Here is a 15,869-nt window from a genome sequence, read left to right as displayed (position 1 = left end):
CTTACTTATAATGAAATTAATACATGGTGCCATTTCCTCTGTCGTTTTTAGGCGTAATACCATCGACTGTATACATATAGCTACAATTAAAAATACTACAACAAACTGTAGAAATATGTCATTTACAAATTCCCCTCTTGTACCCTGAATGCAACAATGCGCGCTGGCAAATGACTGTTTTACTATCCTGTGATTGACTTACACAACTGACCAATCAGCGCGGCCATCACAACATCCTAAACCAATCGCATCACGCTGAGTATTCTGTTGTCCAATCGCATTCAAGGGGGCGGATTCTTAAAATTTGTTGTAGCCCCGCGGTAGATGGAAGGAGGCGACTTGCTAGCCTTTAGCTAGCGATAACTACAAGACAGCATACTAACCGGCACGAATACAATGAGACAAGAAACCATGCGATAATAACGACACTGTAGGAGCTGCTTAGAGACTCCATTCACTGGATTCAGTTTGCTTTGAGTATGAGTTCAAACGGGACCTGAGGTAGCTCGCTAATAACATCCGTTAGCATGCATGGGAAGCAGTCGCCTGGGGTGGATGCAACACAGCAACTGTCACCTGAAACAACTGATAACAAACCATCTCGGGAGGGTAAATATATCTGAAGGCATATTATTTTAGTTCGGCATTGAGCTTGCTAGTCAAATGTGCAGTAAACGTCGCAACCGGTTGATAACATGGCAAAATTTTGGCTTAGCTAGTTAGCTGATTCTAGTGTATGTAGTTTGTTTACCAAAACTAGTGGTAACTTCGTCTGACGTAACTTAGTGGTTCTGGTTGGACTGTGAGCATGTCTGGTTTCTGTGATTGTCCAGAACAGACATCTCTCAAAGTCTAGCTGAACGTTTATGGTGCTGTTGTACTGGCAGTGTTGCCAGTCCTGAGCTCGTTTTTGCAATAAAACATTGACAATTATACTGAAAACAAAACAATTCTGTTTCATTCTTATAGATTGAGGCAACGGGATCATGTACTCCAGCCCCAGTAACCCCGTGACGTCCATCTGCAGCAGCAGCAGCAGCAGCAGCAGCAGCAGCAGCAGCATCACTGAGCTGCTGGGGGCCCTGTGTGACTGCAGCCTGTCCGGTGTGTCATGGAAGCGCAGAGCCCTGGGAGGGGTCTCAAGAGAAGGTTTCCGCAGAGCCCTCAAGAAACGTGCCTACAGTGCCCTGCTGTCCAAACTGTTCCAAGATGGCACCAAGGGGTCAGCCTCTGGACCGAGTGCCTCAGCCACCACGCCGCCCAGAAACAGAGTGCTGATGATATGTTTTGACTTGCGAGTGGCAGGGTGCAGAGAGGAAGCGGAGAGGTTGGAGGAGCAGCTGGAGAAGCTGCAAGAGGGAGCGCCCTCCGGTCTGAAGGAGGTAGACGCGGTCCTGGAGCTCCTCGTGCACCTGGCTGGTTCGGCACCGCCACCTTCTACCTCTTTCAGCAGGGACTACATGAGAAGAGAGCGACCCGTGCTGCGAAGGCCGAGACCTTGGGGCTACCAAAGTGAGGAGCTGCAAAGATTGGAGGCCCGGGCGTGGGGGCTAGTGTGTGGGGAGGAATGGGGGACACTGGAGAGTTTGTGTGGAGCTCAGAGGTTGATGGATGCCCCTCCTGGCACAGGGCTGCTGGCTCTGAGGACCAAATTCGAAGCAGAAGAAAGGTTTGAGAAGGAGACCAGGATGACGCTGTTTGGTGCACTGCAGCACACTCGCACTTCAGACATGGACATAAGACTGGACCTGCCCCCTATTCCTAGTAATATTGATGTAACTGGGCTGGCTATCAGGGTAGGATACTGTGGCTTACTATTATCTAAACTTATATACACATGTTTAGTTTGAGATTATCTCATGTGTCAACTTTGTGAGGTCAGTCTTAGAGTTAATTTGTGTGCCATTGTTTGATTGAAGTTCAAACCCCAGTGTTATGCATTGTTATCATCAGCCTTGTTTATTGAACATCTGCGCAGGTTCCTCCCAGTTTAGACCAGTCTGAGGATGAGGGCTTTCAGTCATCCTCTAACCTGACCCCAGACTCTCAGTCAGAGCCCAGCTCCATTCCAGATGTTGACATGTGGGAGGCTGCCCGCAGTTTTGAGCCTGGACGACGCCGCTGCTGGGAGTCTGTTGGCTGGTAAGTAGTACCATGTTAATTAAAAGCATTTTATCACACAGACGCAGGTGTAGGTAGGCCTACTTTCGGCAAAATAATTTTCATATTCCAATAGGAGAGAAATGCATTAAATCAAATCAGACAAAGTCAAATGTCTGCAGGATGCAATATTACTGAATTATCAACAGTCTAAAACAGAACAGCAACAAATCCTCATAGTTTAATAACTGGAGAAAGCAGATACTGTCATAACTGTTTAATTAATTAATTTTTTAAAGCAATGATATAGAGCCACAGTTGGGGGAAAAACATTCTGTTGTTTAACAAGTAAGTATGGTATGTCACAACACAAATCCAAATCCAAGTCAAGCTGAAGTTGCAGTTAAACAAATAACATACAGATCCATCTTAAAGGAGAATTTCTGTCATTTTTTGACAAAAACGCAAGGAAAACATGGATTTAGGAGGAAAAAAAGATTTGAGATGGGGAAAAAAGCAGTTCTATTCATATTGATGCTTTTTTTTCCCAATCCAAAATATTTTTTCCCTCTAAATCTGTGTTTTCCTCGCGTTTTTGTCTTTGTTGATATGGAAACAGTCTCGAGCTCGACAGTTGACTAGTAAGGTCTACCCAGGAAGCTAGAGTAAACAGAGGTACGTGATAAAAAAAACACATGTTAACACTGCTCTCTCATATTAACAGAGTTATTCACACTCAGTAATTGTGTGGTAAGGAACTGGTGGATGTTGCAAAGCATGTGTAGTGATATTTTGAGCATTACGTATATAGAGGCCAAAGTCGCGGTTAGAAGAACTGCCCCCATTACTTTGCTGTTTAACTGTAGTGAGTGTAGTGCAGCTAGCGGGAGGAGAGCTATTACTATTAGAGAGAATTACTTAGAAAATGGCCGGAACTCTCCTTTAAGAAAATCCACCTACAATGTTGTACTTTTGTAGTTACTTGTATTTTCAGTTTCAGTCCTCCTCTCTAGAACAAAACAGGAAATGTCACTGTGTCTCTACCACTAGCCCACCAGGGAAAAGGGAGTCTCTCTACCTGACGGAGAGAGGCAGGGAGGCCTTCGACCAGCTCTATCGTCTCTGGGAGGGAGAGATGAGGGTGGTGAGCACGAGTACCCCTTCTCCTGTCCTGCCGCTGCCTCTGGACTCTCAGACACAACTGGTATCTTACCTCCTCAACATGCTGATCGGAGTGGCGTCCACGACCTTTCCTCTTAACCAGGTGCATTTCATTATCATTATTTATCAGTCTCTGAAATGCGATAAAATGGAATTGATTTGTTTTTTTAGGGCTCTATCAGACTGAAGGGATAAAAATGAATTAGGCAGTAAAAGCACTGTGACAGCACACAATTACCAAAAAATACTAGAGAAAAGGGAATCAGACAAAAAGAATCAATGGGCACTTTGTGCATGCCTGATAAAATAAACCCACTTGATTTATGAAAGCATATTACACTGTAACAATGACAAGAAAATCTGACAAAACAGTGTCAGTGTCAAATATAGACCCGAGTCATTCTCTTGAACGAGGAAGAAATAAATGAAAAGACTCTGGATGCAAGAAAAAAAAAACCCCCACCAGGGAGCTCTTCTGTTGCTTTATTGTTTCCCATTAAGTTTTTATATTCGCAGAAGATTCTAGTTAGTTTTTACAATATAAATTAAATCCTAATTTTCTTGTTTACCCGCTTGGCTCTTTAAGTTGTTTTTCTGGCAGGCTTTTATCATTAAGATATAGTCTGGAACAGGATGTGTCTTGCATACCATACAATACGCATGCATAGAGTTCCATGTCTTTTATGTAAAAACTTTGCTCAGATGGTCAGAGAGGTGTTTATTAAACTCAGGGGTAATCTTTGAGGCTGTGGTGGTGTAAATTATTGCCTACCGGTATGTCGTGTTTGTCCTCCCGGAAGAGTTTTGTCTATGAATTTCGTATCCAATTCTAATAAAAGAAGCACAGGAAGGGCAAAATAACAGACACCCGATTATGTAATACAGTCTGATATAATAACACCTCCAGCCATGCCCTCAGAAATCACCATGGAGGTGACTCTCTGACAGCCGCTACAGAAATTCAATAATGTGAGCTTTACTAAGACAGTCTTTACTGCAGGGCTTTTTTATTGGATGTTATTAGACTGTACAGTTATTCATTGTATTGTCTTCACCATCTGTAAATATGTAATCTCCTTTCCAGAGCGTTCAGTTTGACGTCAGGCCTGGTGTGTGCGTGTCAGGAGCCTCTCCAGAGAGCGTGTCTCGTCTCCTGGGGGAGCTGGCCCAGTACGGCACCTACTACTTGAGGCTCAGTCGCTTCTCTCTGCAGAGTGCTGACAAGAAGGGCCTAGTCTTCCAGGTATGTTTGTGTACAGTAATCATCATTTATGCCACTGACACAGCACATTTTACACCTCCTTTCTCCACCAAATTATGCATGTGACAGTTTTTTTTTTCAAACCATTGGGGTCATCAGTTTCACTTAAAATCAAAAATACTTATTTTGTTTGCCAACAGCTGTTCCCATAACAACTATTTCACACACATAGACAATTTAAAATATATGATACAGGGCCTTTCATAATTATTACATTTTTGTCTTATTGCAACTATTTGAGCTTATCGCAATTATTTTTCATAATTGTTAAAATCGTTTCCATTCATTTGTATAAAAAAGTGTCATATTTCCATCTCTATTTCTTCTTCGTTTTCAACCGTTTGAGGTTTGATTGGTCTTCTTTTAATGACATCAAGTTGCACCCCCCTTCTCCTTTTATGGTTTAATGATGCGAGTGAAGTGCCACAAACTGTTTATCTCGAGGAGCTTATTTTTTAATATTCAACGACTGCATTTCAGTGAGCATGTATTGACATTAGCATCATGGATTTAGTCGCAAAGCCTAAAGGCAAACAGAAATGCAGTTTTTATTTATATGTTCCAATGTTTAAAGCCAATAAATGGCTCTTCTTCATAAGGTGTATGTGTATTATTAGATTATGTTGAGGCTTATACTATTTAGTGGCATAAAATAATCAGAAAAAGACAATTAAATCGTTAATTGCAATTATTTGTATGACAATTAATCGCCAACTCAAATTTCATGACAGCCCTATGTGATAATGAACGAAAGATGGAATATGTTTTTTTTATTTAAGTTTTCAGCGTTGTAGCAATGTTTTAAAACTATAGTCAAGTCAAGTATCCATATGCACAGACAAACATATTTTGCTTTCTGGAATCATTCTTGTTTACACTGGTCCCCCGAGAGATCCCCTCTTAGTGTGTGATTGGAGACTAAATCCACAGCGCTAATTCTGTTGACAAATGTATTCAAAAATGTATCTGAGGTGAATATGAGGCATCGGCAGTTGGACTCAGACTAATCAAGTGGATATCTTCCAGTGTCAGCATATTAACTGCACAATTCCCCTTTGTGTCTCTCTCAGCTGCATTGCTTGTTGAGCAGAACACGAGGCATAGTTCGGCTTGAAGTGCCGTAACTTTGGAAGATCTCCACTTCGTCTGACTAACTCAGGCTAAATATATTTTTGGATGGAGTGAGGACCCACCCCCATCACTTCAATTTGAAATGCAGTATTAGGGGATTACATAATGAACAGCGGGAATGTTTACAGGAAGAAAAAAAAAAAAGAACAGTTTCAGGCCTCATGCTTGAAATCTAGTTATGGTTTTAAGACGGACTTCAAATTAGTGAACTCAGCATTTAAGTAAGAAATGCAAATGCAGAATATGCGAGGAAAAATGTGCACAAGCTAAACTGAGCATTTAGTATTACACCCACATAGATCACTCCATTTGAAAAATATTGTTTCTCTCCTTCTCTCCAAGGCTTTTACAGGTGGTCTGAGGAAGTATCTGCATTACTACAGAGCGTGTGTTCTCAGCACTCCACCCACCCTCAGTCTGTTGATGATCGGCTTCCTCTTTCGCAAAGTGGGCCGCCAACTCAGGTGGGGTCAAACCTTCTTTTTTTTTTTTTTTTCGCTGATGTTTGTGCTTTGTACATTTCATATATCTGAAGCTCAACATCACCCAGTCAACAGTGCAGTCGTGTCCTGACACGGTGGACCTTGATGCAAATATCATCAATTCAAAAAAAAAAAGAAATCCTGCTTTCTTTGAATCTAAGGTACCTGTCAGAGCTGTGCTGTGTAGATGGGCCTTTGGGTGCGGGCCAGGCTACCTTCCCTGTGGTGAGTGCTCTTTTATCTGCAAACTGCAATATGTCATCCATCATGGCCGTGTTTAGCCTATCAGATGAGATGTCAGCTCAGTGCCGTGTGGCTCTCCTCAGGGTGTTAAACTGCTGTCCTACCTGTACAATGAAGCACAGAATAACTGCAGCAACGAGAACTACCCGGTCCTGCTGTCGCTGCTGAAGAGCAGCTGCGAACCTTATACACGGTCAGTCACTGTGTGTCCTGAAAAGGAAATGATACGAACCAAGGACATGACTCTCTGTCTCAGATATGGGGAACTTGTATTGATCTGTCTCGTCTGTCTCTTTGTTTTTTTCGCCCGTGCGTCACATAGGTTTGTGTCAGACTGGGTGTACAGTGGCGTGTTTCGAGATGTTTATGGGGAATTCATGATCCAGGTCAATGAGGAGTACCTCAGTTTCAGAGGTGAGACGACACACACATAAACACACAAACAAGCCGTGCCAGCGCATAAACACTTTGGCTTCAGTCAGCGGGCTCGGAAAATGAAAAGCCTGGCAGACAGATTGTCTCGCTGAAAAAAATAGATTTCATTACAGCCTTTATTGCCTAGTTGCATTTGTCCTTGTGTCTATAAAGGATGTCATGAAGTTATTGGATGATAATCAGTGGGAAGCAGAATCAGCTAGCACAGCTGTGGTAGCTGTAGAGCCATCTCTGCTCAGGAAGCAACAGGGACACACAAGTAAATGCTGCTTCTTTATTCCTCTCAGTTGATACGCCACGCTGGCAAAGCAAAGCATGTCTCTTGTAATTGTCCTTGACAAATCTCAACCTAGATTTTAGATTTTTTTCCAGTCCAATTAATTAATGAAGTGATTCCTTAAGGGGAGCAGGGAAGTGGAGGTAAGGCAGGAGGAGACGAAGCTTACAGGGCAGATAAATACAGACCCATCTGTACTCTACAGGAACTGGCTGACTGTGTGTCAGTTGTATTGCCATGCTGCTTTCCAATGTCATGGTCTGTTTCATGTCCAAAAGAGCTATTTATTTTCAATAATAATATTCAGTAATGGCACAGTTTTGTAGATTTTGATATTTACTTTTTGATATTCATTTGTTGGAGCTCAGTTTTACCATTAGGGCTGCAACTAAACACATTTTTTTTAATAATCAGTTAAACTGTAGATTATTTTTTTGATTTTTGCTAATTCATCATTTGGTAGAAACATAAGATCAGCCCACAAACAAACAAAATATTAATATTGTTGTTTTAAAGCAGAAGTAAGCGATCCGAAAAAAAAAAAAAAAAAAGAAGTAAGCGATCCGGTCGTTTTGGCTAACTTCCTGTCAGCCGATGGAGTTAGCAGTCCCTGCCCTCGGCCCTACGTCACCACATTCACGCGCATCCCTTGGCTGCACAGAGAGGACCGCCCCTTTATGCCGTTCTCTCTCCTCATTGGATAAAGGTTGTAGGATACAAGGAAAGTTTTCTCCTTGGCTTACAGCAGAGCAGAGTGACTGACAGACCCGTGTTTCAGACCAAACACTCTATAGAAGTGATTGCTGTCGGAAGATATAACTATTTAAGACTTATATTAACACAAAAATTCAGCTTACTTCTGCTTTAATAAACTGTGTAATGTATAAACACTCACCCCTGCTAATAAGGCAAATCAAGTTTAGGAGATACCAGAACCATATCCATGGTTATGGTTTAGCAGCGCCCACTGTTACTGTAGCTGCTACCAACTTTTCAACTGTGTGGATTCAATGTTTTTTGTTTTTTTTGTTTAGTTTCATACTATGGGGAATAGACTGGTCAGACAAATCAATAAGGTTCAGGTTCAGGTTCAGGTTACTTTATTGATACCCAAGGGTAAACTGGTTTTGCAGTCGAGAGTTAAACAAGCAACAGAAAACGAACAATCAAATCAGAAACAGGACATTTAGAAAGAACACATACACATAAAACAAGAGACAGCTTCGGCTCGACAGAAAGTGCTGCAGTTCGTGAAATAAATATAAGAAGTAAAAAAAACATGAAGCTAAAAAAGAATTAAAACACCAAGAGCAAAAATAATGGAGAATATCATCTTGGTCACAGGCAAAATCTTTCATTATTTTGTAATATTTTAAATTGTACAGACAAAATGGTAAAATAAAAAAGTAATTGGCAGATTAATTGATAGTGAAAATGTTTTTTTTAGCTGTAGCCTATTATTAGTGATTTTTTTGTTTTGTTTTATAAGTAAAGGCAAATCTTGTTGACACCCTGTTTGCCAAACAAGTAAACATTGTAATTGCTTCGGTCAGACATTACACCATAAATATGGTCTTGCATGAATCATTACAGCCCGTCCACATACTGTATGTCATGCAACACCACCATCAAGGTCAGACCATCACCTCGGCTTTGTCTGGCTAAGAGGTTCATTTGCTCATCGGCTACACCTCATCAACTCCTGCAGTGAACCTCTGCACTTCTCGCGCCTGCTTTTTGGAGGACACACAAATGTCATTGTTCTCTTTGAAGTCCGTCAGCCAGGGAGGCAATCAGCGGCTAAGCTTTCTTGGCAAGCCGCAGGCTTTCTGTAAAGAGCTCTGGAAGCTCAGTGCATTCATGTTCTCTTATGCTTTTTGCTTAGGATCACTGAGCTAAGCGCTAACAATTTCCAAGTGTTAATTCAAGCAGCCCAAGTTTTGCCATGCCCTGTAAGTCATACTAATAAGGAAAAGTTTTTGGCCCAGCACAGGTTGGGTAATACTCCACTTTTTTTGTACCTCCGTTGTGTGAGGGTTGTTCTGTTATCGGAGGAATAATGGGCCGGTATAACTACTTGGTCTTATTTTTAGAACGGTGTGTAACAGGCATCCTTGTATTTCTCCAGACAAACACTTTTGGGTTCAAGGCTACACTCTCATCTCAAAGGATGTGGAGGATTGTGTTCCCCTCTTCCTGAGACACATCGCCAATGATGTGTACGTCTGTGGAAAGACCATCAACCTCCTCAAAATCTGCTGCCCACAGGTTTGTTGTGCACCATTAATTTATTCAGTGCAAGCTGAATTTTGATGTGTTTTTTTTTAAATAAGAAAAAGCATTTAAATGATTTGTTGGTTGTTTATCCATAAGATTACACATCCGTATTTCCTTCTGTTTTTTTAAATCAACCATTCAATATGCCGTATCGGCTCAGAGATGCACAGATTGGCTCTGATATTGACAAAAACCTCACGTACGCCACAAATTATCCACCTGCCACAACAACGATTTTACCTATTTGGAAATCCATAATGCCTGCAAGGGGTGAGACAAATAATCAATACTACCACAAAGGTGGACAGCCTCTTCTGAAACATTATCAATATATTATCATCAGTATTGTGATACAATCTCTTGTGGTATCATTTATTGCACCCATTTGAACTCTGAACTGTTTCACTTTGTGTCGGTGCAGATTTTCTTCCAGTTTGACTTCTGCTGTGTGAAATATCAATAGTACCATATGAGACAGTTTCAGCCTTTGTAACAGTGTGATCATGATGCATCCTGGAATTAATCTGTCAGTCAGTTGAGCTTTGTTTTAAATAATCAATTAATCGATTAAGTAGTTTGTCAAGTAAAAAATGTAATTCAGTAGTTCCGCAAGATTACTGGTACTTACTTTTCACAGTTTTACGTCATATGAACTGAATTTCTGGGTTGTGGACTGTGAAATGAAATACAATTTGGAAATATATCACATTGGATTTTTTTAAAAACTATGATCAGCATTTCGTGTTTTCTCATGATTTATGGACAAATTAGATAAGATGTTATATATTTTGAAGAAGTTATTTTCAGATGAATGACTGAGTAATGAATCTATGATCTAGATCTATGATTACATCAGTGCTGCAACTTCAACCATACTCTCTTTTGTTTCTAATTCTAATTATTTGATCAAACGTTAGAAAATAATGAAATATGTCCGTCCCAGTTGCAGAATGACTTTTTGTTTTTCCCGATCAGTTTACTATAATAAAAAAAGCAGCACAGTATCTGTTGACCAATTGTTTCATATCTCGATGATATTCTGTCAATCTGTAGCTTATACCAGGATTGCCTTTATGATGATGTCATCGGTACAGGGCACTAAATATTGTCAGTGTATCATCTTGAGTTGCCCTCAGACTCCCACCTGTAAGCAATGAGCATAGGACTTTTATATGAATGGACTCCCCGCTGGGCATGATGGCAGTAAACTTGGCAAATGAAAAGCGTCAATGAAGCATCTAAGTTTTTAATGTAATCTAATTGTATTTAATTATCTTCACTCAGACTCACCTGCTGGTTCACCAGTACACAATGTTTTTTATGATTTGACCAAGCTAACCTAAACCACAAAGCCCTTACTTCAGACTAATTGGTTTTCTCTTAACTACCACTCTGTTTCTCTGTATGCTAATTAACTTTATTGCTGGATTCTGTTCTGTTCTCAGTGAAACTACAGGATAGCTGTTATGAATACATGTGAAATTATGGATTGAAAAATGTGGCTTGGGGACATGATGTAATATTTTATCAAGGTTTTTCAAAACCTTTACGTATAAATATACAACATCATAAAGAAAGTCAGAGCAACCAATCTAACAAATCTTGTCACAAAAAACAAAAGAAAGGAAAGATTAAAATAAACCTTTTAAATAGCTTTGATAACAATAAAACAGCAATTAATTCAAGTAGATAATGTGTTTTTTATTTTAACATCGTAACATGTTTTTATGTTGTGATAAAACATAATTATCTGACAAAATTAGACTTGCAGAGACACAGTGAGTGTGGTAAGATAAATACTTCTCATATAATCAATAAAGGGTTTCTGCACATTGTAAAAGGTTTTACTCTTGTAAAGCCAGTACATAATTTCCTGCAGTAGTGTGTAATCATTCATTTCTGCAATATGAGCTCCAGAGTCTCGAGATTTCCATTTCAGAGTCAAATATTTTTTGGCTATAATTAACGGCATATTAATCCAGTGCAACTGTGATATGATATTACAAATTAGATTCTGCCAAAAAAAAAAAAGATTTTGAAACAAACTTGGTGCCATCTTGGTGTTAAACTGATGGAGAGAAGTTACTGAGTGAATCCAAACCTCAACTCCAAAGCAGAGCAGATGCAACCCTGTCTCTGCATGGTTCACTCAGCATCTCATTCATATTTATCCTCTGCCATCTCATCCTTGATTCACTCTAAGTTCCTGGATGCATATCTAGACACATGTTACACTTACAGACAGTTAGCAGTGCATATTTTGTTATAACACAAACTTTGATGTTGGCTTATTTAACATTCACCAAATGCAGCAGGCATGTATAAAAGGCATTTATACACATTTATAGATGAATCTTAAAATATGATCAAGTTATATTCTATGTGAACTAATTACATACAAATCATTGTATTGTTCTTGTCCATACTGAATACATGGCTTAAACATGAGCCCTTCAGCTAACTGGAGTCAGAAATCGAATCCAATCAATGAAACAAGATTGGAGGTGTGGGCAGGAGCTGCTCTAAGCGATAAAGAAACGCTCGCTCGTGGAACACTTGCTGTTCACAAGAAGCATAGTGAGCCATGTATGGTGAAAGAAAAAGGGTCTTTTTGTTCTCGCAATCAACTGTAGATTTGCATAAAGCTGGAAAAGGTTACAAAGAGTTAAGATATTCATCAGTCCACGGTTTGATAAATCGTCTATAAATGGAGACGATGCAGAACTGGGGCCACTCTTTCTAGAAGAGGCCACCCAGCTAAAATGACTCCAAGACACACATGCAGAATACTCAATGAACGGGCCCCAGAGCGACAGCTAGAGAAACACTTCTGATTCTGGTTAACATCTCCTCCCATGAGTCTATCCAACGGAGAGAAAGGTGTCCATGGCAGGACACCAAGAAGCCATTGCTCTCTTAAAATACACCATTGCATGTCTGGAGTTTGCCAAAGAGAGTCTTGATACTGGACATTTTGTGGATCGACAACACAGGTTGATTGTTTGGAAAGAATATGCAACAGAATGTATTTTGTAACAAGGGCTCTGCATTCTAATTAAATGTCATCCCAACGGAGGCATCATGATCTGGGTTTTTGCCACCTCCAGGCCTGGAAAGTTTGACTGTATCGAGTGGAAAATGATCAAAGGCTCTTACAGGACAATGCTGGGGTGGTTGTCCAACTGCTGAGGCTCCTGTAGAAGCTTGGTATCACAGCAGGATAACAGCCCTGAAAATCAAAGGGAGATCTATTACAGATAACTTCAGACAAAGAAAACCCACCTTTTGGAGCGGCGCAGTCAGAGCCTAGACCTTAATCCAGTAGAGACGTGTGGAGTTATGGCTGACATGAACTAGTTCTATTGGAAGAATGGTTCAAAATCCAGCCTGTTGTGCACGTTGGACTATAAGCTCTTGTGTGATGTAACTTACTTTTTCCACTGGCACTGTGTATACTTAAAGGGATTGTTTAACATTTTGGCAAATTCGCCCATTTCCATAATATACTCAGTAATTGTTGGTTTATTACCTTTAATTGCCGGTGCAAGGTGTTTTAAGATCCGCTGGGCAGAGACGCGAGCTGCTCAGGTAACGGTACATACGGTAGTCCCCTGTCCCTCATCAAACTTATAAAATTCACAGTCCAACATCTCCAAAAAGTCTTGAGGAGAAGTTGTGACCTGCACACTCACCACACTATAAAATAATCACGTATAATTATGTAACATTACAACACACAAAGCAAATACTCAGAGCAACTTGCTTTTAAAATCACTCCGCCCAGCAGCCGTGTCTGGAATGTAGTTTCAGTTACGCATTTTTCCTTGAATACAACTCTGTCTCATAATGTTCCGTTATTATCTCATAGCGTGGTGAATGTGCCGGTCACAACTTCTTCACAAGAGCAATTTGGAGTTGTTGGATTGTGTATTTGATGAGGGACAAGGGACCTGTACCGTTCACCTCCATTGTGTTCACTGAGCAGCTCGTGTCTCTGCCCCACAGATCTCGAAATAACATGCACTGACAATTAAAGGTAATGAACCTACTGCTATGACTATAGGGATTATGGCAAGAGGTGAATTTGATAAAATGTTGAACTATCCCTTTAATGAGTTTGTTCAATAAAAACAGGAAAGATTACATTTGTTTGGGTAATATTGACTTAAGCATATTATGTTTGTCTAAACTTGTGATGTAGATGAAGGTTAGATCACATTTTATGACCGATCAGTGCAGTAAATCTTGTAATTCCATAGGGTTTGTGTTGATTTTCTTGCCACTGTGAAGCAGTGAGTCTATTTTATAGTGCTGATTTTCTGTTCCACAGCACTACATCTGCTGGTCGGAGCTGCCGGCGCCTCGCATAGCTGTCACCTTCTCCCTCCGGGAGGTGGAGGAGATCGAGAGGGACTGTGCGGTGTATCGTGGACGAATGGAGAGGATTGCCAAGCACAGCGCCATCAGCAGGGAGGAGCAGGTACTGAGAGGCGCGCATATCGATCCAATCGGACTCTTTCTTCCATATCTTCTTCTGAAGCTTGTTAATATCACTTAGCTGTGTTTGACAACATTTTTGATCATTTACAGCGAGGTGAAAGAATGTGTTTTATGTGCAGTCGGTGTGAGCAGACATTCTGGTCAACATGGTAAATTACCTTAATAAAGTCTGAGCTAGCTGACTTTAATGGATTTAAAAAAAAAAAAATCAAGGAGAGCCTGAACTTCAGCGAGGGAAGACAAACATGCAGTAAGACAAGTCATTATACAGGTATAGTCCCTTAAGATAAAGAGAGAGGAGTTTCTCCTTTTTTTCCATTTCTCTCTTTTTTTTTAATACATAACATGATCCATGATTGTGACATTACCCCTCAAGTACTGAGAATTTCAGCAGCAAGTCATTAAAATGATACATCTGAAGTCTAGGGCTTGTACGCCGCATGATTTAGTGTAACACCCTGGTTTGTATGGCCTGTGTAGTGCGTGCTGCCGGCTGTGCTGACTGGCAGAGGCCGGGAAGGAGAGGTGAGCTACAGGGCAGGTGGATAGATCTTTGTTAATGATGATTTCTTGTCTGTCTATTGTTAGGCCCTGCGTACAGAGCAGGCACGCCAGGAGCTGATCAATCAGGTCAGGGAGTCAGCAGCCAAAACCCTGGAGAGCATCCGCGGTCAGTGTTACATTTACACACAAACGCACGCACACACACACAGTGGGAGTATAATTTCTTACAATGCTTTACGTACATGCACACACCACCTCCCTGCTGAGAATACCCTCTATACCTGCATCCCACATTTGCTCGTGGACTCTTGACCACGAGAGCTTTCCTCAGCTCCGCTCGTTCCTCTCCGGAGAGCACCGGAGACGCATACCGAGGAATGTTTTGAACAGCTTTCAGGACGACAGGCATGATAAATCTAATTATTTTTTGCACAGTTTAACAAACTCCTCACATCGTTTATTACTTCAAAAGATGCGTGGTAAAGTTTGGGAGGGGAGATGGTTTGGAATGTTCTGGGGGAAATGTCTGGCCTGATGCTCCGATTGCATCTTGGCTTATTTGTGTGTTTGCGTGAGGCAGATGGTGATGTTATTCCGTGTGTGTCCGTCTGTGTGTGTGTGTGCATGAGAGGGAGAGGGGTGGGGAGAGACTGAGATGTTATGTATTTTTCTACGTGGGAGGGTAAGCAGCCCACTGTTATCTCCCTTGCCTCCTGTAGGGCGCCAGGTGTCGCAGCGTCTGGCTGAAGAGGCCAGAAAGAGGGAGCTGTTTGAGGAACTGAAACAGCACCTGGAGCAGGAGCAAGAGGTAGGAAAGTGTGTTCTACAGCTGCTCTGCTGCGTACATGTGTTTATGAGAGATATGCATGAAAAACGTAAGATGGTAAGAGAAGGTCTCCAGGCAGTCTCTCATCATCTATATTTAGAAAATAATTAGATGTCAAAAGCCCGACGAAGAATTCCGAGGATAAGAAAAAGATGTGAACAAAAATTTAGATATATAAACATTTCAGCTACAGCATTTGTGGCCTCATTTCAGAAGCTGAAAGCAATGGAGTGTGTGTGTGTGTGTTTTTGTGTTTGTGTTTGGTACCAGTGGCGAAGTGCAGCCAAGAAAAGGCAGGAGGAGGATGACTTCAGCTTTGCCAGGGAGCTGAGGGATAGAGAGAAAAGACTACAAGCCCTGGAGGAGCAGCTGGAGCAGAGAGCCAGGTCTGACTGCTTTCACAGCCCCGACCAGACGTGTTAATCTTTTATTGATGATTGATTAATCTATGTTAAGATTTTATTTTATACAGAATATATTAACTCGTACTTGATGGGACATCAGCTCCACATTTGCTGGATCTGTCACTGGCTGGACTCGAGCCGGATTTCCATACAACTGGGAAAACTGCTATGCCGCGGCATGAGCAAATGTTAACAGAGCCTGTAATGCGAACATAGCTTGTGTGGCTTTCCAGGCCATGGCTGAAAGCTGCCACTGAGGTTGACTGCG

At 41.2% G+C, this 15,869-nt stretch overlaps 1 protein-coding gene across 2 annotated transcripts in view; it reads left to right on the top strand.

Moving 5' to 3' along the window:
• The first annotated feature begins 321 nt into the window (after nucleotides 1-321).
• Nucleotides 322-15,869, top strand: part of tubgcp6 (tubulin gamma complex component 6) — a 28,383-nt gene continuing 12,835 nt past the window's right edge. The window contains exons 1-14 of one of the 2 annotated variants that reach the window (XM_083972944.1): nucleotides 322-609; nucleotides 970-1,796; nucleotides 1,979-2,142; nucleotides 3,151-3,364; nucleotides 4,346-4,504; nucleotides 5,996-6,117; nucleotides 6,297-6,360; nucleotides 6,462-6,571; nucleotides 6,701-6,792; nucleotides 9,219-9,358; nucleotides 13,698-13,847; nucleotides 14,456-14,537; nucleotides 15,091-15,179; nucleotides 15,468-15,583. In XM_083972944.1, the coding sequence (XP_083829070.1) occupies nucleotides 987-1,796; nucleotides 1,979-2,142; nucleotides 3,151-3,364; nucleotides 4,346-4,504; nucleotides 5,996-6,117; nucleotides 6,297-6,360; nucleotides 6,462-6,571; nucleotides 6,701-6,792; nucleotides 9,219-9,358; nucleotides 13,698-13,847; nucleotides 14,456-14,537; nucleotides 15,091-15,179; nucleotides 15,468-15,583 (2,312 nt within the window). In that variant the 5' untranslated portion in view covers nucleotides 322-609; nucleotides 970-986. Of the gene's footprint in view, nucleotides 610-969; nucleotides 1,797-1,978; nucleotides 2,143-3,150; nucleotides 3,365-4,345; nucleotides 4,505-5,995; nucleotides 6,118-6,296; nucleotides 6,361-6,461; nucleotides 6,572-6,700; nucleotides 6,793-9,218; nucleotides 9,359-13,697; nucleotides 13,848-14,455; nucleotides 14,538-15,090; nucleotides 15,180-15,467; nucleotides 15,584-15,869 lie in introns of those variants that run through there. The other variant, XM_083972945.1, reaches the window with a different exon arrangement.

Source organism: Trachurus trachurus (assembly GCF_905171665.1).
Source record: "Trachurus trachurus genome assembly, chromosome: 6".
NCBI classification, from domain to species: domain Eukaryota; kingdom Metazoa; phylum Chordata; class Actinopteri; order Carangiformes; family Carangidae; genus Trachurus; species Trachurus trachurus.
Note: the sequence above shows the minus strand (reverse complement) of the source record. Positions and strands in the feature narration are given on the sequence as shown.